The 26,877-nt window shown below is 37.4% G+C and overlaps 1 protein-coding gene across 1 annotated transcript in view; it reads left to right on the forward strand.

Moving 5' to 3' along the window:
• The window catches only part of PTPRN2 (protein tyrosine phosphatase receptor type N2), a 632,217-nt gene that overhangs the window by 378,807 nt on the left and 226,533 nt on the right, over window positions 1-26,877 (forward strand). The window contains exon 12 of the mRNA XM_039710389.1: window positions 18,310-18,374. Coding sequence (XP_039566323.1) covers window positions 18,310-18,374 — 65 coding nt within the window. The remainder of the gene's footprint in view (window positions 1-18,309; window positions 18,375-26,877) is intronic.

A 26,877-nucleotide genomic window follows, 5' to 3' on the forward strand; every position in this document is an offset into this window, starting at 1 on the left:
AAATATGCAGATGTACCTAGAGATTCTTGGCATGATGACTCTGATGGGAGACTCTGAAGCCTGGCCTGTGAGTGTTCCTCAGGGACCATATTAGGATGAGGGTGATGAGACAGACGCATCAGGGATAGGAGTAAAGTATGATGAGATGTGATGTGGGTACTTCTGGTAGAGCTCCAGGACAGAACCATCCTGGAGGAGGCTCTGAGGCATAGGAAAGTCCTCAGACCATGGCAGAATTTCCTAATATATCATGGTTCCTAGAGGAATTTAAGAAGAAAATACACTAAACTAATACAGCATACTATTTTTCCTTACAGCAATGTACTAAGGTTCACTTCAGGATGAATCTTTAAATATGTATCCATTTTCTCTCTGAAATCTAAAAATCTTCTCTCCTGACACTAAACTCCCTCATAATGACCTGTGTCATTGTCCTGGTTCTGGCCAAGACAGGTTTAATTTTTTGTACACACGCACACATCCACCCCCACACCTGCATACTTACCAACCCACACCCACGCACACCCACTCTCTCTCTTGACTTTTGTTATTAGTATCGTAGCTGTTGCTGTTTGTTTTTTCTTATCTCATTGCTGTTTCCAGTAAATTGTCCTTATTCAACTCATGATCTTTACCTTCTGTGCCTCCAGTTCTTCTCTCCATCCCATTGCAGGGGGCAGAGAGATGGGAAGGGGGAGCAAATAACTGGGAGCACAGTTTCAGTGGGGGCACTAAACCAGGGAATTCCAAAACCACTGCAGGTGTACAGGTTTTAATACATCATTATCATCTTTCCTTGCTCAACAGAGCACAATTTGGAGTTTGTTGTAATAGGTGCTGTTTCAGATGATGAGTAGTCCACAGCATTAATCCAAAAATTGCTACTACTCGCAGGAAAGATGTTTCTCAATAGACTATTCCCACTGTCCAAGGGCCAGGAGTTGTAGTTGTAAGTCGCATTCTCAGTCCTTAGCATATCCTCCTCAACTGTAAAAAAAGAAAAAAGAAGAAAACCCTACACAATTAGGATTTCAGTGAAGTCCATGGCAAAATTTCTGCTCTACATAATGGCGTGAGGATTTTCCCTTTAGCTCTAGAAATAAAGGATCCTGAGGAAGTCAGTGTTTCAAAGGGTTTACAATACTGGGGGTGATGCTCACAGTTTAGCTGTGACACCTTGGCCCTGTGCCTCTCATTGGCCTCCCCACACTGTTGTGGTGACATGGCAGAGCTGCCAAACTCCCTGGGTTAAAATCTCCATTTTTTTTACACTGTCTGAAATAACTGTGCCCATATAGGAATATAAATAAATAATATTGCATTGTTAATAAAGTCTTGGTTTCTCAACAAAGTATTAATGACAATCTGTAAAGAAAATAAGTAGAAATAAGAAAAGAGACAGAAAAGAGACAGGTGAAGAATGATATGAAGCTATTTTCCTACATGAGACTCCTGCCTTTTGCTATTGCAGGGCAAGTTGAAAACCTGTAATTGTGCTTGCTGACAGGCTGTCTCGAAAAACAAGCATTTGATTGTGATCATCCTTGACAAAGATATAGGGCACAGGCACCCATGGACACCTAATTTATGGATTTTTATCTTGTTTTATAAACTGTCTGTAGGGTTAAATTGCTGAATAGGAAATGCAAAGTGAGCTGGAGACAAGGTATTTGAAAAGCAGAACTCAGGGAAGACTAATAATAACGACAGACTGAGGAGATCAGAGAGCTAAAAGACTCCTTCAGCTAAATAAACAAGGAAGCCTCTGACCCCTCTGAAATCCAATAAGCCGGTTATCAGTCTAAGAAATAATGTTGCTTTATCAGCTCATTTTTAAATGGGCCAAAGTATCAAGTACAATGGATTTTTAGATGTATTTATAATAAAGAATCTTTCACTTAATATGTTACTTCATTGTGCACTGATTGCTGCAGTTTTCCCAATGGTGGTTTCTCTTTTTCCCACAGAAAATTTCCTTACCTTTCTTTGGAAAAAGGCTGAATGTAAAAAAGAGAAGAAATATTTAGCCGAGCTGATTTCTTTAGCTCTATACTTTTATTTTATTTTCACTTATTTATTTTTATCCTGCACCCCTGGTAGTGTTTGATTACAGGTTCTGTGCTGGAGTGGACATGTTAAACTATCAGTATTTTTAGAAATATTATATTTTTTCGCAGCTGACAGGACATTGAGGGGTTCTTGTTTTGGCAGCAGGCTGCTTGGTGACTTACACAAATCACTTTTATCTCACTCTTTCACAACTTTCCTGTCTTATATGAAAGACAAAGGCTTTTACTGATGCAGGTATTACTGTATAAAGGGGATGTGTCTATATTATGCAATCTCTTTCCAATCACAATGCAGAAGCAGCTTGATATGACTTTTATGTCTAGCTGAAATTGATGCACAGCAGTTATATTTTGAGGTAGTCGAACCAACTGCCCATGAAAGTGTGACCCTATAAAACCAACAGGATATGGTTCCCCCTTGACAGCATCTATATGGCAGTGAAATCAGCGAGGTAGTTATGAGCGCACTCCAAGTTTCAGCCCTGGGTGAACTTCTGAGTTATGGCCTAGGAGTTATGCACAGAAAACTGTTCTTCAAATTAAGTCTGACAAAGCCATAAGATCAAGATGTTGGAGACAACTTGAAAACACATAAAAGAATTTAGTATGAATTTGTATTTATATATTTTATACTATGACTGTTTTATACTGTGACTAGAGCCAAAAAATTGTTCAGACACTTTTGGTATCGTCAGTCAAGTAACCAACACTGTGCCTAGTGCATGACTGCTCAAATAAAACTGCAAAACAGGAAAAAAAAATGCAAGCTCTGTAGGGAAAATATGCTTTTTTCAGAGTTGAATTCTTAATAAATTGAGATTAATTGGGCTGTATTGAGATGCAGGGATGCAGAGGGACGGCTCCAGCTATGGGACTGAGCAGACATGCTCTGATAGCTTTGGCTGCAAAATGGGAAATGTTATGTATGGCTCCTACTCGTTCATTTTGCCAAGGGCTATCATTGCCATGGCAGCTCAACAGGCTGGGGCATGTGTCCAGCTGTCCCTTGTCACTGCCAGGCCCGGGGAGGGCAGAGTGTGCCAAGATGCAGTGTTCCACCTTGGCAGCCCAGACACAAACACAGATTCTGCTCTAGAGCAGTAATTTCTGTGAGAGGAGTACCAGCTGCAACTTTTATTAGCAACATCTTAGGTTCCCCCATGTGCTCTAGCCTGTGCCAGGGAGCTTGACTGTGGGTCAGATGCTGATTACATGAACAGTGGGAAGAATTGTGTTCATTAGAAACAGGTACTTCAAAGCAAATCTGAAGCAAAATCTAATAATGGAAGTAAAAGACGGTTATCAACTTATTTTATTTTACTTTTCATAAAACCCCTTTCTCTGGTTCTCAAAAAATTTAGCATATGTGCTATGTTCCATCCCTTACATGTGGTGTTATCTAGCACCCAGGTTTGAAATGTGATCGGCATCCTGAATATTACAAGAATCTATTGATTCTGCTACAAGTAAAAAATAATGATCATGGTCCTTTTGAAAGTCGATATTCATTAATTAAACTAAACAGTATATGAAATTAAAAGCTACAAGTGTGAAAAAGACTTAATGCCAAAGCCAAATCCAAAAGTCACTTTAATTGCTTTGTGACTTGTTGAAGGCTGAAAACTTGTTGTATAATAATAACTTGTCAGAAAAATAGGCTATTCAAGTATTTTAACTTAATTGTTAAAAAGCAACCTCTGCCTACCTTATAAAAGATACTTCAAAGTAGCTTCTTCTTCACAATTGTAAATACAAGTAATAATTGTAGTTTTTGTAATCTCTCTGGTCCAAAAGCCCAATGTGTCATATATTTGTCTCTGAATTACTGCCATGCTTGCTGATAACAAGCCTAAAAGAGAATAACTTGTATGTCCTTCTGAAATACTACATTTTAGTGAGAGCAGCATTTAAATTCATTGGGGTCTGTTCAGATTTTCATTGGATCTGAGAACTATTCAAGGTAAAGGAAGCCTTTCAAAATCTGAAATCAATACATGCATTCTGTGGCATCAGATGGTGGGGCCTCCTTTGATGCCGCTCTGCTCTTCTCTCCCCAGTACTTCATGTTCCACAGCAAAGGCAAGGCTTCACTTTGAACAACTGCAGTTCAAACTGTGCATAGAAAACATATTTAGATACTCTGAGTGCTTTCCCCTTCAGATGTATTAGGCTTTATAATATTGCTATTTTCCTTTAGCACTACTGCTGTTGAAGTAATTTTAAAGTGTGGCATAGTACATAGTAAATTTGCACAAGTAATAGTGTGGCAGTTTAAAAGAATGAAGTAGGTGCCACACTATGATCTATATAATAATGCAATTATATGTTGCAGTTATCTAATAGATGGTATATTCTAATCCCTTTTAATGAATTGTCAGCAGTGCCTGTAATTTGATTTAGATAGGCTGATGTCCTTAAAGTATTCTAACTACTAATATAATTCTCACCAAGTAATATAGTGCTATATTTAAAAGTTAATTTTATATTAATTATTATTTAAGTATTAATATATTTGGATTTAATTTAAAGATTGTAATTGATTCAAGAGTATAATGCATTATTAATGTCTATTATTTAATGTAATTTATAATACCAAACATCTTGTTGATATTTTTAAATAAGAAAATAGATGGGTAGATCATTATACACTGTGAAATTAGGGAAATGAAAGAGATGCATCTTCTCCCTGTTATCTCTGTTTCTCTTTCTGCCTTTATTGCATTTTGTTTCACAAGATATTGAAGATCTAATGAATATTCAAATATATGCAAGTCCTCCTGCAGCACCATACATCATACACACAGAACACATACACCTTGCATATTCCATCCTTGCATAATTCCATCCTACATTTATCTGTCTTTACAGGACCTTGGTGTTTTTATCCATTAAAGATTAGTTTTTATAGAATTTGCATTTCTACCTTGACCCAAGGAATTATCCAGATACAAAATTACAGAACATCTAATTAAGTTAGCCATCAAAAAGAGATGGAGCAACCTGTAAATTATCTTGCCTTCATCTCCTCACCCATCCTACACCTGAAAAACAATCCTCCTTTCTAGTTCCTATCCCCACTTGTAAGGCAGCAGGACATTCAGTTTCTCATTCAACCTTTGGTGCAACTAATTGCTTGAAATTGCTTATTTTTTATATTTGGCACACGGTTACCTGAAGGAGCATCAAGCCTTCCTGCAATGTCACAATGTAATTTAGAGATTTCTCTTTTGCTGGGCCCCCATTTATATGAATTCCCACAACAAGCAAATCCTTTCAGCATAACCCTGGAGGTACTTGTTCCTCTTGATGATTTGTCAACTTTGTCTGTTCAGCAAATTTTATGGGGTAGGAAGTTTTTTTGTACATCTTATCAATCAAAATTGATTCTTGTAGTACAGATAATTCTGCCTTTTTTCTTTTTTACCCCCAGTGGAAATACAAAAAATTTTAACATTCAATTTTGAAATAGGCTGCGAGTACTGAATGAAACAATTCATATATTGAAGTATTTTGTAACATAATTTCAGTACAAAAAGCACTTTAATCATTCAGAAAACAAAAATAAGGTGCTGTAGTCTGTACTTAGTAAAAAACCATGCTCAATATTTTAAAATTAATGAAATATTTTACAACTCTCATTATAAGTCTTCAATTCTCTCACTTTGAATTTTTCTAGGTCAATTTTATCACTCTATGTTAGTATTACTCACTACTACCTTATATTCTAGACCATATAAAATTTTAAAAATATATGACTGGAGAAAAAATACTGTTTTGTTTTGTTTTGTTTTTAAGAGAAAATCAAAAATTACTTTTGCATTTGAAATTGCACTTTCAGAATCATAGGAAAACACCACTCTAAAATGTTAGAGTTTTGTGTTGTAGTGTGGGTGACTCAGCTTGTGGTTAGAAGAGATTTCCCTTTTTTTCATGTTGATTTTCTACCCATTAATTTGATATCCCTCTTCCTTGAAAGATCACCTACCTACTTCTGTATCATGAAAATCAGTTCCTGGAGCCTTTGCATCAACCCCCAGCTGCATCAACCCCATGGCTGCATGTCAAATGGATGGTGACATTGTATTTTTTTGGGAATTATGTCTTTCTCAGAGAGGAAGTGCCTCTCTCTGGAAGTGCCTCTCTCTATCAGCTATAAGTGAAGTAGCAAAGCAACTTCAACTAAATGCCTGATTTTCAGATATCTAAAACTATATTTGAAAACTGCCATTGAATAACAGACTGGAAATTGTAGGGAGTGGCCAAACCTAAAGTCCTGAGTAGTTTTTTCCTTACCCCCAACCCTCTGTATTTCCATAGCTCCCTCTCCTCTCCCTTGGTGTCTGTTTGCCTCATGCTTTGGCTGAGATAAAACTCACTGCGTCCTTCAACCACATGCCACTTATGCAGTGACATCACCCTGCTTCAAAAAGAGACATTTATTTTCTCTAAAAAAATTTCCTTTTCTTTTTTTTCACTATTCACATAATGTTCCAATTTTTAATCCTTGCAATATCTCCAGTTTTGCTGTCATAGCCTAATTCAGCTCTGCTGTGATGACCATGAAGATTTGCATGCCCCAAATGTTAGTTTGTTTTCAATTTTCCCAAATTTTTCATTTTCTTTTCTTCACTCCAGTGCTTTTGAGTTGTGATTCATCAGCTGAACATGTCCTAAAGTGCTTGGCTGCATAAGAACAAACTGATCCAGAAATAAAACTGCTTTGTTGATCCCAGGTCTGACAGATGATGGTACTTTTGAGAACAGCAGCCTTTCCTCATAAAAACATGTAGTACCTATTTCAAGGAAGGGTTTGTCAGTACTTCAGAAATGTTGGGATGAAATAAGTTTCTTGTGAAGATCATTGTCTTTAATGGTTTATATATATATATATTTATAACCACAGAAAAATTGAAGTCAGAACTCTTGAGGACATTGGGTCCAACAACCATTCTAAAGCAGTGTCAAATTTGAAAATTGTGTTCTTGGGGCCCTGCTCCTCTTGAATTGTGAAAGTATCAATGAATTCTACAACTTCTTGTGGCAGCCTGTCCCAGTGCTTAGTCATCGCTTACTAAGAAAATATTTTTTTCCTTCTGTTCAATCAGAATTTCCTTTGTAGCAATTTGCCTCAAGTCCTTTTTGTGTGGGTCTCTGCAAAATTCTGGCTCCTTTTTGTAATCCTGCCCAAGCAGCAGCCCACAGAAGCTAAATTACCATTTAGATTTCTGTGAAGTCTTTGCTGGACAAACCCCAGACTGAGCCTCTCCTTGAATTCATGTTTCATTCCCTTTATTGGCCCTTCTCTGGACCATCTCTGGTTTGCTGATGTCTTTATTTTGTTGGAGACACAGAACTGGCCATAACAAACCTGAAATTGTTACATTCATCAGTTACCAGGTAAAAAGGCAGTAGCTGCAAAGCTCTGCATGTGGCTAAAAAAAAGCAAAATGCTGGTAAATTTCTTCAAAGATGAAGAAGAAGAAGCCAGAAATGCCCTTCATTCCCAGCATTCAGCAAAGCAACAGAAGGGCACCAAGGAAATTCAAATTATGAAACATTCTTGATGAAATATTAATAAAACCATACTATGGTCTTAATTGCTATAATTTAACACCCTGTATGGTATAAATATTTTAGAAACGTGGTAAAATGGAACATTAAGAAGGGGTCAAGGGATAATAATATACATTAATCTTGATGGGTGGAGATGTATACCTCATACTTAATTTATGTTTATACTACAGTTCTGTACTCCCTTCTGAAGAGGAGAGTGTGGAATAAGCTATATGTATGCATCTTATATTGAGTCATGCATGTTATGTGTATATGTGTAGATTATTATAGGTATTTATAAAGTACAGGGCTCTGCTGTGTAATGTAGATCTGTAGGGATATAGATATAGATGATGTAGATATATAAAGGAATTTTAAAATACCATCAAAACTGCATGCTCTCCTTTAGAAATGAGACATGGATCCAGCAGTTTACAAAAGCAAGAGGGTCAGGAATATGCAAACCACTTTGTCACAAAATTATTTCCTGAGGGTGTCATTATCTATATTGCTCTTGCAATAGCCACCTTTCTTTTTCAGTAGCAAATATTTCTTTTAAGGCTAGTTTCCATATATTTCCATGAAGGGGAAACCCTGGAATCAAACCTGTGCTATGGCCACAGTGTCAGGGAGGAGAAAGCATGGCTTTATTCACAGTCTTAGGGGTACTTTGCAGCCTGACTTGCTAGGACAGTGTCTGCCTGACACAGCAGTCAAACAGAATTCAGAAAATGTTTCATTGAGCTTTTAACTCTCCTATAGATTTTCACCCCATAAGAATGCTATTGTGCTAATTTTTTTTTTCTGAAAATAGCACTCAGAAATTGCTTGAAATTGCTGACACTCTAATAGTGACCTGTGCCCATGTATGCATAAAGCAGATAGGCATTTCATTTACATTTCTCGAAAATTGTATGCAGTAATGATTCCTATGTGTTAAATTGCATAATCCATACAAGTCTGACAGTCTTATAAGGGCTGTGGGCCAATGTCTCCTTCTGAATGTATCAGTGCCAATGAAAAGGGTTATCATACCCTTGAGAGAGGTTACTGCTGTCATGTGTTGGCTGCTGGAACTGCTCCTGTGGTCACTCTAAACCACATCAGTCAAAATTTACCAAGTAGGTTCAACTAGTTTAAATAACGTAATTTTTGCTAATGATACACATTTTGAAAATACAAAGGATAAGGGGCTACTCATAAGAGGGTGTAGCTGGCATTTTGATGGACAGTGGACAGTTTTATCAGCAGGGCAGACTCCTGATTCCCAGCATTAGTCCACAGCCTCTCACTGTCAATTCACCTGTCTTCTTTAGCTTGAATGTTTCTGCAGTTGCTTATCATTTCTTTTTAAAAACACAGCATGACTAAATGCTTTGCTTTTGGGATGTAGGATTCTCACACAAAGCACAGAAGCCTGGGACACAAAACAGTATTTTGCCCAATGAGAGGTTTATAATTGGATTTTTAACCTGCTCAGATGGAACTGGCACCATGGGGAGTGGCACAGCCCAGATAGCCTTTTCTACCCTTTGAAGGGATGTCCTAAAAAATGTTTCCATAGAGGAGGAAAGAGGATGGATGGTGCCAGCAGAAACTCATTCCAATGAGCACTGGGTTAAACCTACCACAAAGGAGAGACCTCTCCATCACACCATTTACAAAATGGAAAAACCTTGCCTTTTCTTCCAGCACTTCTGGGAGAGCTGATCAGAGTGTCCTTTCCTGCCATTTCTCCTTATTTTAAACCCTGCCAATAAGTCTCTTCTGCTCCTAACAGTGAAACAGTGAAAGTGCTGCAGCTTTTAAAGGATTTATAAGGCTTAGCTGAACACATCACTTCCCATGCCAAAAAATAAGAGAAAGAATGTTGTGTGGATGGAGGCAGCTTTGGCATTCTGATGTTCTCTTGCTAATATCCATTCCTTGTTATCTCTACCCCTCTGCCACCAATTACTGTCTCCACTTGTTTGGTAGATATAAGCTCTTTTGCACAGGAACCACCTTTTAGTAGCATGTCTGTACAGTGATTCTGGCCATGAAAAGCATTGTAGGGGAGGTTGTAATAATCATAATATTTTGAATACTGCAAAGTAGCCATCCTTCACACACTCAGATTTTTCCTGTTATATACTTCTCATTCTCATCAAATGTGCATACCTGCAGACACAGACACATTGAAATCCTGTAAATGCATTTAGGACACAGTTACCTCTGTAGGCAAGCATTTATCTTCCTTATTTTGCACGTCACCCACCCAAGGATAAAAATAATGGATTTTTATGACATGATTAAATATATTTATATTCTTCAAAAAATATTTGGCCTGTATTTCTGAAATATAAGGACTTTTCCATTCTTGCTGATTTTAAGAATTCCTTTTAAAGGTTGGGAAGTAGCCTCCAGAATTTTCATGAAAGCAGAATTATGAAAAACTGTTCTGAGAAACAATGGGCAAGTTAACATCGTCCCTATTCACTCTCATCTGAAAGCTTTATTGTGACTCTTGTTACTAGTGGCATCCTTGGTAATAAATATTTTCATTTTATTCTGAGGCACAGCAAATAGATTTTGTTAGTGAATGACCTTGTGCATTAGCTGTGCTATTCATGATTTAGTGAGCCAGTCAGTTGAAATATTGCTAATGTTTTTATGACTCAGTCTTGTTACATTTGTGCCACGAGGATGACATTAAGTGTAGTCGTAGATGAATAACAAATAACATGTCTCGAAGTTGTGTTTTGGATCATTAAAGAAATGAACCTACAGGGTGCTGTTTTATTAACTGAGGAAATGACTGGGAAAAAAATGACAGTTCTTGAATGTGTATTTATTAAAAATAACATTTGGCATGCTGAGAATTAGTGGTAGTGTCCGTTAAATTTTTCATAAACCAGCACAAATACACCACAGTGTCCATCCAAAGATTTTGACAAATTTTAAATAAGTGTAAGAATAATTCATACATTTTTGATTGTTGGCTAAGACTCAAAATGGTGCAAGCAGGAGAATGATAAAAAAGTAGAGCATAAAAAAGATTAGGATAATAATTAGATGCTAATATGGGTATTTTAAAATATTTTGTATTATAATATGAAAGAGGGTCAGTGTATTTTCCAGATACACCCTAGGGAGGCATGGATTGCTTCTATAAAAGTGCAGCAACTGTTCTTGGATTTGTTTTCCTGAGTCTTCCCATTTCTTTTGTGTTAAGAAATAATGGAAACTCTAGAAAAAGTATCTTGTGGACTTCTGGAGAGATGGTTTAGTCATTTCCTTTGCCCCAGTAACACATCATCTATTCTAAAGAAACCACTGCAGGTCAGTTAAGTTTCAGATCACAGGGTTTCCTGAATTTCCACAAAGCTACAGCCATAAGGATCAACCTCTGGATGACTTCACTGGTTCTTTCTGCTTATTTAAAAATAAGTAATCAAAAAGAAGAGATACAATGGATATCCTGAGAGATCAAAATGAGTCATATGGAAGGAGAGACTATTCAAATAGAAGGAAAAAGCAGATACAAATCTAGAATATTAGCTACCCTTGAAAAGCTGAGTTACTGCTATTATCTGCTTGATTTTTTTTGGGTAGTATTTTCAGCCCAAGAAAATTAAAGCAATCTGTTGAATTCTTGACTATAAATAAAACAAGACAGAAAACCTGTTCCTTTATATTGTTATTCCAAAAACGTTTCCATTTAAAGGGATAAAAGCTGTAGCCTTAAGTTTGTCTTGTGGACTGTTGCTTTTCACAGGGTGGTGAAGGTGATGAGGCCAAGAGTGCTCTGCATGGGAAGGGCTAAGAAAGGCCCAGGTGGTTTTACTTGCCTGCCCATCCCCTGGGACCCTGAATCTTCCTTTCTGGTTTTAAATGTTAAGGTTGGACATCTGATGGTGAACTTTGACATTTAGCTAAGGGGGACTTTTAAAAGGACAATTAATAGTTGATCCAGACATTAGCAATCACCCAGAAATAACTCTGCAGAGAAGCACTGCACTGGTTGTCACACCTTGGTCTACCTGAACCTGCTCTGCTCCATTTTCAGCTCAACACCCTGCAGGTTGTTTCATCTGAATTTTCTGTTCAGAGCTGATACTTGTCAAGGAATATTTATGTGAACAAATTTTGATGTGAAAAGTGGAGTGACACTTCTTTTTTTCATTTTCTGCTAACACTGGCTGAATTGGTACAACTTTTGCTATAAATAATGGATAAGTGTTTTAAGTATGCAAGGGAGTTGTTATACATACATGCATTGCACTCTGTCAAGTAATGTGCAGAATTGAATTGTCACTGTTAAATGGCCAGTAGTGTTAAAAATTGTCACTGTTAAGCATTCATTGAAATCTATTTTGTGTTTCTAAAGCATATATAACATATAACTATATATATATACATATATCCACACATATATGCATATATACAACATATAACAAAAAATACATATCCAGATCATGGTTATTTTTGTTATTACTCAAAACTCTTCTTTTGATGGACACCAATCTGCTCATATTATTTAAGTGAATATTTTTGATAATGGTTTTGTGAAGTTCTGCCAAAAAGAAGTATTTAGGATAGATAAAAGTTTTTTATTTTTACAGTTCTAATTCATATAAACTGGGTTTATTCATTCTTCAGAAACAGAATCATCCTTACACAACACCTTAAAAATCTCTCTCTGTAGCCATGGCATTGTCTGTTGAAATGTCTTACTGCTGAAGTATTTTGGAGGTTGTGTACATGTGTTTCTTACAAGGAAATGCCTGTGGAAAAAAAAAAAATTAGGATTGGTTGATGCTGCAGGCCTTTCCAGGCATATATATATATATATATATATATATATATATATATATATATATATAAAATAAATAAATATACCGATGTCAGGATAGGATAAGTAAATCTCTGGTGATATCTATTTACTTCTCTTGACAAGGCAGGGAATTTGACTGATTTCTTAGTTGAGACAGCAAAGTTTGTAGAGATGGATCCCATCACAAAGAAAAAAAAAAACTCCAGAGGAAAAAAAAAGTAATTTCATACATCCCAAACTCCTTTACTACAATTTAAATATCAGATTTTAGAATAGCAGCATGCTCATTTTAAAGGAAAGTTAAAGGAAGACATACAATTGAGCAGTTATTTATTGAAGAAGTGGAAATAAGTCAATACAAACAGTCATGCAGAAAGAATGTGTTTAAAATACATCCCTAATCTATGCAAAGACATAGGTACCTGAGTCCTGCTGTAGAAAATCATTGCTACTCTATCCTTGAATATTACCTGGGCATGGGTGTAAGAGGTAGATGGTTTAGAGTGGGAAAAGGGACATTGTTTCAGTGAATAAGTTTAAAAAATATACAGCTCTTGACAGATAATCAAATACAGCTCAATTTCCCTCTTAGGGAAACATGCAGTGTTGCTATTTCCCTGACAAAGGGATTTTGTGTGTATTTTTTGTATAGAATTAAATACAAACAGGGATAGAAAATTCCTTGATTGTGAGCATGGAGATTTAGCTGCCTCGTACCAAAATCTGTGAGAACGCAAAGGTGCACAGGGAGTGGTGAGCATGTTCTGAATTTCCATCTGCTGGCTTTATTGGCTAGAGCAGGTTGTAAAGGATGTGTACTCTCAAAATTGCTGGAGATGCAAACAATATTTTAAATTACTCCAGGCAGCAAGGTACTGCATCTGAACAGATTGAAAGCTGAAATGTTGATATCAGAAATTAAATTAATGCACATGAGATTGAAACAATATCTAATTAAAATCACTTGAAAAATGACTTGAAAATTGAATATGACATAGTATTTAGCAGGCTGTTGCTAGCACAGGCACAGCGATGTGGCTTTGACTTTTCTGCAACCATTTCCATTCCAGGCCTGGCTGCCAGTTAAATAGAAATTACACATGAAGCAGCTATCTCGTGCCATCACCCTGTAAAGATTGGAGGACAAAATACCTTCTGCCTGCAGTTTGTGTACTTGCTCCTCACTGACTGCATTGTAAAATTTAGTACGGGCACCCTTCTTCTCACTTTATCTGGCCACTTGATTTGGTCATTCTTGTTCTGAGCTGATGCATTTTGAATACTCCATTCAAAATGGAGTATTCACAACACTCCATGTTGTGCTTTTGACTTGCTGTGTATATGCATGGCACAGTGTGTGGCCCCGTCAAAGACAAAGGCTCTATCGCTCTGAACCAAGCTATGAAGAAGCTTTCCAAATATTCAAGAGTTCCTTGTAGGGGAGGAGAAAGAAAAGTCCAGCTTTATGTAAATAAATGTAACATTTGCTTGTCTCAGAGATACTTGTTAAAAAGCTAAAAACTGTAAGAAGCACTTTCTCTCTGGAATTCCCTTCTTCCTTTCCTTAGAGAGGAAAAGAAATTAAATTCTTCTAAATGTGGCTCTTTGAAAGGAGCTTTGCAAGAAGCTGATGGGAAGAAAACAGTGATTGTAGAATTCATCTGACAGCCTACAGTAAATCTGAATTAGTTGCTCTCAATTTATTGACTGGAGGTCCAGTCAATATAGTTAGTGAGTCTAGAGCATGAACTGGCTCATTCTAAAATGGGCAGGTAATAGAGGCCAGGGGAATCATATGGCCATAAGTAATTTTTCCCTACACTCAGTTAAATACAACACTCAAAATCAGACACACACCAAAAATCAAGTTTTCCTTGTGAGTAATGCCATCTTCCCAGAAACATTTTTCATATTTAAGGGTGGTTTCCTTTCTTCCCTACATTCAATTAAATACAACATGCACTCAAAGTCAGATACACAACAAAAACCAAGTTTTCCTTGTGAGTGATGCCATCTTCCCAGAAACATTTTTCATATTTAAGGGTGGTTTCTTTTTGGGGCAGATAAATCCTGCAGCAGCCTGGGAGACAAACTGGGGAGGCTTCCTGCTGAAACCCTGCTGAACCTGGTTCCCTTTCCCTCACTCTTGCCAGTGTGTGCTCCCATGAGTCAGCTGGAGGGTGCAGCTGTGCTTGGCAGCCTGCTTGATAGAAAACCTCCTTCCAGAAGTGCAGTAATGAGACTGGAGCTCTGCTCAGAGCCCTCCACAACTTGCTCCTTCTAATAACTGATGGACTCTGAGGTTAAACCTGCCAAACCTACACACTCCAATTCCTGACTGTGCCACTGACAGATAACTTTGCTAAAGAAATAAATGTTTGCCCTCAGAAAACACATCAGACCTCCCTTAGGTTAGTGAAGACTGAGCAGTGACAATCCCTACCCTTAAACACTCAGTAACACCCTCATCATGCTCTCTAATAGAGCAAAGCCATTAAGTTGTCCCCATTGTAATTTAGATCACAGAAGAGACTTCCACAGATTCTTTCAGGTTAAAATAACTGGTATACAGAGAGTAGGCAAAATTATTCCACTGTAGCTACGTGCTTAATTATATGGAATACTGCATAAATTGTCAAGTGCAAAGAATTATTCTGATAAATTAAAATACTAATTAAATAGGCTATTGCAGAATTTTGAGAACATTATAGGGCTCCGCTTCTTCAGGTAATTTGCATATCCTTCATCTAGTGAATTTAATTTAAAGGCCTCCGTTTTTGTGTGTTTGGAAGCTGTTTTTGTTTCAATGGAAGATTAAAAAATGGATTTTTATGTTGCTAACTGGTTTGAGGGGGATTTTGTTGGGGTATTTTTTCTTTTTCCTTTTTTTAATTTGAATAGCTGTTCTTATTATGCCTCTTTGCTGATCAGTTTGTCAGTTCTCCATTATTATTATAGGACTTTAAACTGTGACCATGAAAAAATAACTTTGATGAAATGTGCAATATACCATGTTACCCAGAATTGTAATTTCTACTTTCATAAAATTTGCAACTGAAACATCAGCTGCTGTATACTGGTACTTGAATAAGCTAGCAGTTATTACACTAAAATATTTTCAAAAATTTGGGCCAATTTTCAGAGAATTAGTAGCTTGTTCTTAATATCTGAATACATTTTCCCACCACTTCTTCCATCTATCTATATTGACTTTGTCTTCTTGTTTCAAGTTCTCCATTATAGTCCTGCATAGAAAAGGTTAAGTGGTTGTATTCACCATTCCACAGCTTGAAGCAGCTGCTTGGTACGTGCTTACTGCTTCAGCTTCAGCACCATTTTTGACAGAATTTCTTGACCTTCCTGGGCAGCTTGTGGAGTTCAAGGTTAGCTAAAATTCTCTGCTGTACACGCCTGGAGTGAGCACGCTGGAGACTGTCGGCCGTGCCTCTCCACAATCTGACAGAGCCTGGCTTGACCATTTTCCGGTTATGATTTAATCAATAACACCTTGTGTCTTCATGCCTCCTAATTTTGGCAGGGTTTGTGTTAGCATGGCTGTCAGACCTGTCCTTTGTGTTTCAGCCAATATCAAGGGGAAAAGCAGGCGTATTAAATAAACCTTTTTTGTTGTTGTTTTTTAATATCAAAGCTTCAATAATTAATGTCTGCAGGAAACCTATGAAAAGGAGGTCAAATCTGTAATAGTAATTATAAAATTCAGCGATTCAGCAGACCCAATATTTTCTATTAACTGTTCATGCGGTAAGAAATTACACAGTGGGATTTAGGCTTTGTTGTTTACTTATAGCCATTTATTTTGCAGCCACTCTACTGTGCAGTTTTCTTTATCCTGAACTGCCAAAGAATCCTTTGTTGGACCATTCAGTTTCTTTGAAGGAGGCTATGGAACTTTCTCATTTCATAAATCTTCAATTTTCGTACTTGGTAGAAATCTGCCTCTAATGTGTTTTCTGGGTGCAAGGTGATCAGTGTGGTAGCATGGCATATCTTTTAAAAGATTTACTCATTTTTTGGAAAATCATACTATACAAGATATACAACACTGCAAAATGTGGTCTCAAATTTCATGTTTCTGTCAACTTTCCTTCCCATGGTCCCTTTGGCTCTGTGTGGAATAAATACGTTAGTGAATGTATAAAGCATGGCACAGGTGTTAAGTATGTGAATATTGCATGCAAGTTTTAGGTTGTCATTCAGCAAAACATGCATTTAAGCTTTCTTAGCTTGGGACTCCATGTTCCTCTCTGCTTAATCAGCATATTAAAAAGATGCAAAAATAAAAGTGTCTGGGTCTAAAATGTGTGCAGAGATTTCTTCTTTGTTTGAACTGAGGGAAATATTCACCCCTTGCAGAAGGCAGTCAGAAAAGTTTTTCTGTGTTGGAATTGCTAGAGGTGTAACTTTTTGAGTCTTTGCAATCTTACAAAAATCTTTCCATAAGTGGTGAGATGGAGCCTAATGATCTGACTTACCTCTGGAATAAATGTGACTCATTTGTGTTTCACTTTGGACAAACTCATTAAAGTATCAGTTCAGAATAATCTTCAAGAAATATCTGCTGAAATCTGAGCTGTTTTAAACGTTTCAAATGGCAACAATTAAAGGGAATTTTTCACAAATGGAAAAAAAAAAAAGTTAATTCCCTTAAGTATTTTCATGTAAATTTACAGTGTGGAGTATGTCCCAGCACTTCTTGACCTTTCTGATTGGAAGGTTTGCTTTAGGCAACCAAAGTTGAGAAGCTGCATCTATTAAATTTTGTTCATAATCAAAGAAGAGGTAGGTGCCTGCAGATATGTGTAAGATGTGTGGGATGACTCACCACATTAAATGTGCATCCCTTTCCAAAGACAGCAGAGAGAACCCAGATGACTCACTTGGATTACAGGCAGCTAAAGGAAGAAGAGGTTAACAAGGCTGCAAGGATTCATTGCTCCTCATAAATAAATCAAGCCAGGTGCCTGGGTTTGGGCCACAAGTCCAGCTGACAAAGTTCCCAGAACTGTGGTTGAGCACTGTTTTTTGAGGCTGCTGACAGTCACAGGCCAAAACTGCATCTAGAAGGTCAAAATCTTCCCATCCAGAATGGGATGGCAGTACCCGTACACCCAGCTAGGAACAATCTCATCCTTGTGCTGTTCCCAGAAATGTGGTTGAGCACTGTTTTTTGAGGCTGCTGACAGTCACAGGCCAAAACCATACCAGACTGTAGATTTAAGGGAATGGGCAATTGTACAACAGTGCTCAAGCCCGTGCCTTGAGCGTGTTTGGGTTGCAAGTATAATTGTAGTCTTAGTGATTATTATCTTTATTTAACTGCTTTATACTGGGTTGCTTTAGTTTAGCTTTTAATGCTTTAAATAATATAGATGCTGATAAAGAAAAAAAAATTTTAAAAAAAATGTGCATTGCATCCTGGTGGTGTGAAATAAACTCTTTATTTTACCTGTGAGATAAGAGTCTGTATCTGTTGTGAAAAGTCCTACACAGTGACAGTGCTGTTCTCATGGTAAATTACTGCTCTGCTCTTCAATACAGGCAAGTGGGAAGTATCCTCAGAAAAGAACTTTCCAAACAAATTTTGTATCTGTGTCAAATGTGTGTAATATTGTTAAAAATAGAATTAGCTTGGCTTTCGTTTTCACATAATAATGAGCAATTAATAGCATAAATATGCATTCAAAAAAGTGACTAGCAGAGTTGCTCTCAGGGAAAGATATTCCACAAATGGAATAGGTAGGATCTGTTGTGAATATATTGATGAAGGAAAGAAGGTTGGTGGGAAATGATGTAACATCATACATGTTCCAGCTTTCCTTTAACTCTCTCGATCTTCATTTTTCCTTACAGCCATAAACAAAGAGAAGCTTGAAAAAACAACTGGACTGAAAATTCTGCAGACTGGTGTGGGGGAGGTAAGTGCTTTCAGGCATTTTACATTCTCAAAAATATTTTCGTTATTGGGATTTTTTTAAGAAATGCTGGAGCTCATGAACGTTTGTGAGCTACCACTCTCATGGTGCTAAGGGCCTTTTTATGATACAGTTGCATCTGTCAAAATACAATCTGCTGCACAAATAGCACTGTATCCCACAGAGAAAAAAAAATACCATCCTTATGAGAAAAGTGCAGCCAGCTTTAAGAAATGCAGTTTGTGCTTTGTTGTATCACAGGGAAAAAAATCCCCAAAGATGAGCACAGCGACTGAAGTCATCATATTATTCCCCTTGGTTTTGATGGAGTGCTATCTCATCTAGAACAGTGGAAGTTTAAATTTGGGGTAAAGAATCTTTAGATATCAGAGAGAATCTGACATCTGAATGTCTTGCTTATTTTGGATGTAACTTGAAACATAAATAAAACATGTGTCTGTTATTATAGTGATATCACTAAGCAAAAACTCCACTAAGCAGTTCATCATTTATTAATAAACATGATGCTATCTGCTAAGAACCTTGTATGAACTGCAGTTGATTGCTAATTCTCGTGCTAATTTTGTGTACACAGTTATCTCTTTTTTTTTCCTTTTCATTTAAGTAATTTTGCTAGTGGTGAATGCTCACAGGGCTAGGCAAATGTCTTTTTCTCATGATTGCATTATTCTTAGTATCAAAAATAATGAATTACTATCTTCTAATATACTCAAGGAATAGGTTGTTTTCTTTCTTTACTGATTTTTGGGGTTTATATTTCTGATTTGTATCAGTTCATGCCTAAGAACTTAACTTGGTGAGATTTGTGAGGTTCACTGTGCTACTTTATTCACATTAATGTCAGACTTGGTCTTAGAGAGGTCTCACTCTGAGACCTGCTGTGATGCTGAGGGCCAAAGCTGAAACCAAGATAGGTGAAATCATCAGAAAATTAAAGCCATCATCTCTCCTTAGCTGATTTATCTAGGAATGTTTCTTATGGGTGCAAAACCTTAAAAACTGGGAAGAACATCCTGGGGCATGCCTGTGCACCTCAGGCTGTGTCCTGACTTCAGGCCAGGCTGAAGTTTGTGGTTGTGCTGTCTGCAGCCCCTGGTTTCTGTTTAATAGCAGAACCAGGATTGGGGTACAGGCTGTGGAAGCCACTCAGTATAATTTTGCCCAATGGGACTCATCCATGCTAATAAAATACCTCCATGTATTTTGTCCAATTCCAGTCATTGAATGGATTCCATTCTGCTGCAAAATCAGCTGGAGAATAAAAGCCCACTTCAGATGCTTACTGTTAAATCGATTTTTGTATTATATGTGGTGAATGGAGGAAAAATTCCCTTTTGGACAGTTGGAATGCAAGAAGATTTCACCTGCTAAATGTATCATTAATCCCCATTGTAGAAATAGGGTTGCTGTAACCATGGCAGTCTAGGGATGTGCTGGAGCTGTAACCTTAAGGACTTCCTAGATTCTAAGACCAGCTAACAGAGCATGAAAAATTGAAGAGTTCTTAGGCCAGAGACCTCACCAGCCTGATTCTTCTGTTTGGTTTAGAAAAAGTCACTGTAGAACTCACCTTCCATATATTTAGACTGTTGTAACATTTTTATAAAAAAACACTAATACAACTGTCTAATACTAATACAACAAAGGCTTAATGAAGACTTTGACAGAATTTTGTGCTTTACACTCTACCACATATGTATTATTAGAAGGCAAAAAGTGAAAACTGGTAAACCCAAGCAAAGCAGACATTTTGGCCTAAATATAATCCATATTATAGCCAAAAGAGGGTGATCAGCAGTGAAAGAACCAAATGGTTTGTACCAAGTAAGGTTATGGAAGAGCATTTATTCAGCTGCTTATGTATTTTGTTGGATGTGAATTCTCCCAGCTGTGTACATTCCCCTTTCTAAGTCTTATCAGATATGATTGTGTACATAATGAATACATTTCTGTGGTCTCAAATAAATGAAAAATAGAGGAGTGCTGTAACCAAGTTTGGTTTTTGTTTTTTTTTCTATTGATACAGTATCCTATTCAGGCTATTTCAGGTCAAATTTAACTATGGTAATCCAGTTTTGCAGTTTGTGTTTTATTAACCCTGGTGAATAATTATTATTGAAATAATAGAAAATATGTATTTAAAGATAATGAAAGAGCTTCTTGTTGAATGAGGATTCCTTTTACTTCACACTGGAATTAGGAATGGAATTATATATAATGGTGACAGTAAATCAAAGTCAAGATGCTCTAATCAAAAGTACTTAGAAAAACTTTAGTAGAGAATGAGAAATGGCCTTTTTGTTTGGACAGCAGGTGAGATGCATGACAAACTTAATGGATATATAACCTTCATATGCAGGCCTGTAAAATAAAAAGGACTGATTTTGAAAGGCAATTTTGATATCTGAAATACCTCAAGAGAATATAGCCCAGATGGTAGTGGCAAAGGGAGTCACTGTCCAAACAAATGCAGGAGCTCTCCTAAGCTCAGCAGTAATTCATGTGTGGCTGTGGACAGTGGAATCTGTTTTAGGTGTTGATCTATGCTAACAGGATTTGTGTCTCAGTAAGAAATGTGTGGACACTAGTGACTCCCAGGCCTTGGCTGTGCTGGAAGGAAGCTGTCTCTTCCTCTGTGGAGATGAGAAATGCTTCTCAATAACAGGATTTGTGTCTCAGTAAGGAATGTGTGGACACTAGTGACTTCCCAGGCTGTGCTGGAAGGAAGCTGTCTCTTCCTCTGTGGAGATGAGAAATGCTTCTCAGAGCACTGAGGAATCTATCACTTCCTTTCCACTATCTCGAGAAAAAACATTTCAAAAGCAACAACAGACTATGAAATTCACACCAAGCTTATTGAGCCATTCAGTCAAGTCCAGGGAGGGCTGATGAATTGCTTTTATGTCACTACATAAACATGTGCTATATAGTCATTAACAATATGAGTCTGGAGTCTACCACAGCTGCAATCCAGTTCATCATCTTTATGTCACGTAAAAGATTTCCACAGCCTGTGATTCTCTCAGCTAGGCCAGAGTTAGCTGCGTTGTGTCAGTGTAGGGTAGGCTCTGCTTCAGCTGGATTAAAAATGAGTTCCTAAGCTGCAACTTCAGAAGCTGCTCATGTTTCAGGATGTTGACTTAAAAGTTCTGTACCTTTCATGGGAAGGTGTGAATGATAAAATGCAAAGCACTGTCTAGATTCTGGGCAAGCAAAGTTTCTTTCAGGCCATTATAGAACAGATTTTACCAGTATTTCCACCATACATCCACCTCAACATAGAACATTTGTAGCAGAATATTCAACAGTACAGAGATCCAGAGAGTTAGATTAGAGTTTGATATGATGTGCATCACTCTTAAAATGAGAATTATTTTGACATTTATCTTGTTTGCAAGAAGGTGATTATACCAGAAAACCAGAATAACTCTGCTGTAGAGAAAACCAGTGCTTAGGTTGTAATCTTGAGGATCTGTGCATTGCTGTAGTACTATCTCTGGAATTATGTTTCTTTTTTATTTGCAGTTTTCCAGCACCTATAATAGGAGCTGGAAAAAACTAAAACTAAAAAACCAGTAGAACTCCTCTACAGTATCCATGTGAGATTTGTTGGTCTCATTGTCATGCATGTTTGTGCCAGACAAATCCTTCATGAGCATTTCACATCTTCTTGTTTATTCAGATACAATGAAGCTTTGAGGAATTTTCTTTTGATCTCCTATACATGAAATAAATCTCTGAAGTCCTGAGGTCATCTTCAGCTGTTCAGCTATCTATGAGGGTATGACTGAATGTGTTGTGTTATTTAGAGGTCTATTTGCATAATACCATGAAAGACACAATACTGCTAAAAATGGAAGAGCTAAACAGCATTTAAGTAGGACCCATAACTCTGTTCTCTTCTGCCCCAACTTCACATGTACCACTGCTTGAGCTGAACTTGTTGCTTTGAATGGTTGAGCCCTCCTGCAAGATCTGGGGGATAATATTTTGTCACACATGAAGGGAAAGCCTCCTTAGCAGCTGCACAGCTCCACCTGACTCCTCCTGAGTTCAACAATCATCAGCAGCAGAAGCCCCAGCCCCACACCAACATTATTGCAACTGGATTTGTTCCCAGGAGTTTCTCTCCAGCCCAAGGGAGCTCAGCAGACACCATAAGGCACAACCGTGCAGAGGGGTAACCATGTCAGGTATCCCTTCAGCATCCTTTAGGAACTTAACTACTTCTATCTCTTCACATAAGCACCACTGAATTATTACAAGAACACAGTATTTTTAAGTTCAATTCCATGCTCAGGTTGGCTGTGACCAGAATTACTGTGACATGAATAAATGTTTATTCAGCTTTTGGTTACAATTTGTTTTCAGCCATAGTTTCAAAATAACAAGTCAGGCTCTCCAGTGGCTCAAGAAAGTGTAATCCAGTTTTGGGGTATAAGAGTCTGTGATTTGAATAATCAGTTAATGAGGCCTGAAACAAACCAAGGGAATGGCACTGTTCCTGCCTTGAACTGACAAAACAGCACCCACTTCAGAATAAGTTATATTAAATTACCTCTTTCAATTTCCCAGTAAGAATGCACAGAACAAACTAATCATTGGAATCATAACTTAATTTGTAGGATTTGAATCATGGCTCTCATATGGCAGACATAAAAATTAGAACAGTTTTCTAAAGCAAATGGAAATAACCCAAAATATATGCAAAATGAATGCTTTACCATACCTCTAGACATACCTCTAGATGTCCTAGAATAGAGCAGTGATATTTTGACATGTTTCAGGATATTCTCATTTATAGATATTTTGATAGGTGTAGAATCATGTTGATGTTGCATAAAGTGATGTTACTACAATAAAAAAATCTGTGTTTAAAAATTCTAGTGAAGCTAGAGGACATGATAAGACAGACTTTCCAGCGATGTACAGGCTTCTGAGGCAGGAGTCAGATTTCCAGCTTCAGACCTTCCTTATTGTTGCCAGATTTTGTCCCTATTGTCCCTATACATCCACATTTTACATAGAATTATATTGGATTGAAAATCCATAAAAAATTGGAAGGTAGAACTTGACAAATAATTTTCAATTGTTGAAGAATAAGGTGTAAACTTTTTTTCTGATCTTTGACTACTAGGTAAAGTGCTAAGTGCTGGCTTTTGGGTTATAAAGTCCAAATCAGCCTGGGATCTACTCCAGCTGTCTGTTACAGCGACACCTTGGCAAGCCAAATGCTCCTGACCTGGAGCAGGTACTGCCCAGGGTACCCAGGACTGGAAGGGGTGTTGTACCCAAGATCACTTAGATGAGGTAGGTCTGAGACTGACCATGCTGTATGAGCAGCAGCTGTGCATGTACAAATATTCAAGTTTTAGCCCAAGACACAGCTAAGTTTTTCCACTTCACTGAAACTTACCCTTCTTTTACCAGAACAAATTAGGCTGAAGCCAGGCACAGGCACATGTTCTGGCAGACACCTCTGCCTGCAGGGAAGTGTTCTTAGACCAGAGGACACCAGGGAGGGCTTTTCCCCCATGCCTGCCTTCAGCATTTTTTCTTATCAACCCCATGGTTTAGAGATCAACAGGTTTATTTTTTCCTGTTTTGTGAGATTGGAGTTCCCACAGACAGCTCTTGCTGTTGGCTTTTGCTGATCACTGTGGCTGTGTTGATCAGCAGACAAACATTTCCAGGAGGGGCAGTGTTTGGAGCCAGATGCACTGTTGTGGGCAAGGCATGGATCAGGTCCCAGAGGGGTTCTTTGCCTTAAGGCATGCAAGTTTATATATAGAAATAGAAGCAATGACATTAAATAGAAAGCTTTTACGAGTATAATCCTTGAATTATTCTTGGTGAAGTCATGAGAAAGACTTACCTTATCCCACACACACAAATTACAGATTCTGAAGCTGTGTAACCTTTAAAAAATAGATTATATTTTCCATAGAATTCTACTAGAAATATACTACTTACGTGAAATTTTACTAACAGTGAATAATATCTCACTATTACAGTTTGTAAGTACACATGAATAGTAACGTTATGCTAATCAGAAGTTAGTCACACAGTAGCATTTAGAAGTAACACTTCAAGAAATGTTAGGAATAAAGCTAAACAGAACATTAAATTTCTCCAAAGAGATCTATGAAGATCTATGGCTCATTTATTTAAGACCTTGTATGCTTTTGAAAAATGCATTCTAGCTAATATTTAGATATAGTGTTAATGCTATTTATTAACTATTCATTACAGTACATAGCCCACTAGAGGGCTGCTTTTCAAGTAAATTGCATCCAGAGTGTTAATAAAAGTGTTAAATGTTTAAAAACAAAAAATATGCAGCAGAAATATGTGTATCATTTTACCACATTATTTTGTCAACTATCTTCTGCTACTGCGTGTTATATACAGAGCATACTAAGACAATATGAGTCATGGCCCCAAACCTACAAACATAGTTTAGCTTTAAGTATATAGTAATTCTTTTTAAGCTGCTGCTAAGTTTAGAGTTAAAGAGATGCCTGGATGCTCCTGAGACTGTCTTCTGTCACATATCACACCATCTCTGGTTGTGGAGGGGCAAAGTTCCAATGTTTATCCCCTGTATTTGATTTGAATATTGCATAGCAGAGGTATTTTGACATCTGAATGACAGGTCACAGCTTCAGTTTGGAAATCATGTGTCAGTAGTAATTTCTTTTCTTGTGCTCTGATTGTGACAACGCCCTCCATCTTCTTTACAAATTTTCAAAGGACGTGACGAGGAAATGAGGAGATTGTAATGTAAAGAAAATACAGCAAACCTGATTTTCAGAGACAACTATCAGTCTATACTGATTTATGTTTTCCTCCTGAAACAGTATATAAAGCACAAGTATTCAAGTGTCACATTGGTTCATGAGTTCCTTTACAGTAGCACTGTGTGATTTAAAGGAGCAGAAGTGCCAAGTGATGTGGCAGTTGCCATGGCAACTACAGCAATTCAATTTTTATTCAGTATCATGTAAAATGAAACAAGATACGGTTTGCCTTGTGGCTTCAGGAACTTATGCATCTTACCAGTGTTGTTTCTTTTTGTCTTTTTTAACATTGTGCTGGTTAAAAAGTAGCATGTGTTTGTTTTAAGGATTTATCTTGGGTTTAGGCTGTGTCATGCCATTGTTTTTAAAGCAGAGTTTCCCTTACAAGCCATTATAAATCTGCAGAGAAAAGAGATTTAGATACTAGCACTGGCTGCACAAAGCAAACTGCAGGGTAATTCTGTTTAAGAATCAGTGTTATTATTCACCTTAACTGTGATTTGGCAGCCTGCACTCAATATATTAATAGAGAATCTTTAAATAGGAGAACATGATTGTTTGTACTAGATATCTTACTGATTCATGAAATTCAGCAACCTCCTTCTACCAGCAGCTGGGTTATTATGACTCAAAGGAAAACAAAATCTTGGGTGGTGTAATGGGTCAGCTGGGGAGGCTGCAGATTAAATTCTTTTAAAGTGTCTGAAGTTTGAGGGATCTAGATGGTCAGAAATTGTAGAAAAGGGAGATTCTTCCATCTCCACATATAGGAGCTTGATCCTGGCAGGAACATGTGGATTACAAGCAATCTCAAACACATATTTAACTATTTAAGGAGAGGAAGAAGTGGCTGATCCCAGTATCTCAGCCCTCTCTCTAGCAGACCTGGGCTGGAAATGTTCCCACATAGGTCAACATGGAAAGACCTTTGTCAGGACCTTTGCTCTGGGTCTGTAAGCACAGGAAAATAAGGGTGTGTTTCTGAGATTCAGGCTCTTGAGACATCCAACTTTCCTATAGGAATCCTTGACATCAGGGGCCCTGAGCTGGTAAAATGAACAGGAAGAGGGCCCAGAGCCTGTCATGGTCTCACATTTGTCTGTACTGTCAAGTTGTTGACAGTCACTCACATTGTGTCCTGTGCCAGTGAGGACTCTTGGGCTGTTTGTTTCTCCACCTAAGCAAGCAGGGACCATTCACAGCAGGCAGTTTCAGTGTGGTCACCTTTGGAGCACAGGTGTAAAGGCATGTTAAAATTAAAGAATGATAGAATTAAAACTTCAGCTGTGAGTTAAAAGTTTTCTAACCCACAGGTTTTTTAGTACTAAGCTTTATGTATTTAAGTAAAACTTAAGATCTTTGCTTTCTGAGAAGGCCTGATAGCACATTCTTATTCATCCTTCTCAGAACTGCTTTGCACTTGTACATCACTTAGTTTCCACCCTCAAAGGCAACATGGCTGTAGTGTCCATCACTTCAAACTCCTTCAGAATGCAAGGCTTAATCTGTTATATATATTGAAGCAAAATTTTGTCAGAAAATTTATAACAAGTTTCTAAATTTAAACATGATGATTCCTATTAAATTAGTTTGTTGAAGCTCAGTTTTGTTTCTTTTTTTGCATTAATCAGCATATTTATCCTGATGAGATAGTTTTAAGATCTAGTGCCTGGAAACGTTTCCCA

This window comes from Passer montanus, unplaced genomic scaffold, assembly GCF_014805655.1.
Source record: "Passer montanus isolate IOZ18808 unplaced genomic scaffold, ASM1480565v1 scaffold10, whole genome shotgun sequence".
Taxonomy (NCBI): domain Eukaryota; kingdom Metazoa; phylum Chordata; class Aves; order Passeriformes; family Passeridae; genus Passer; species Passer montanus.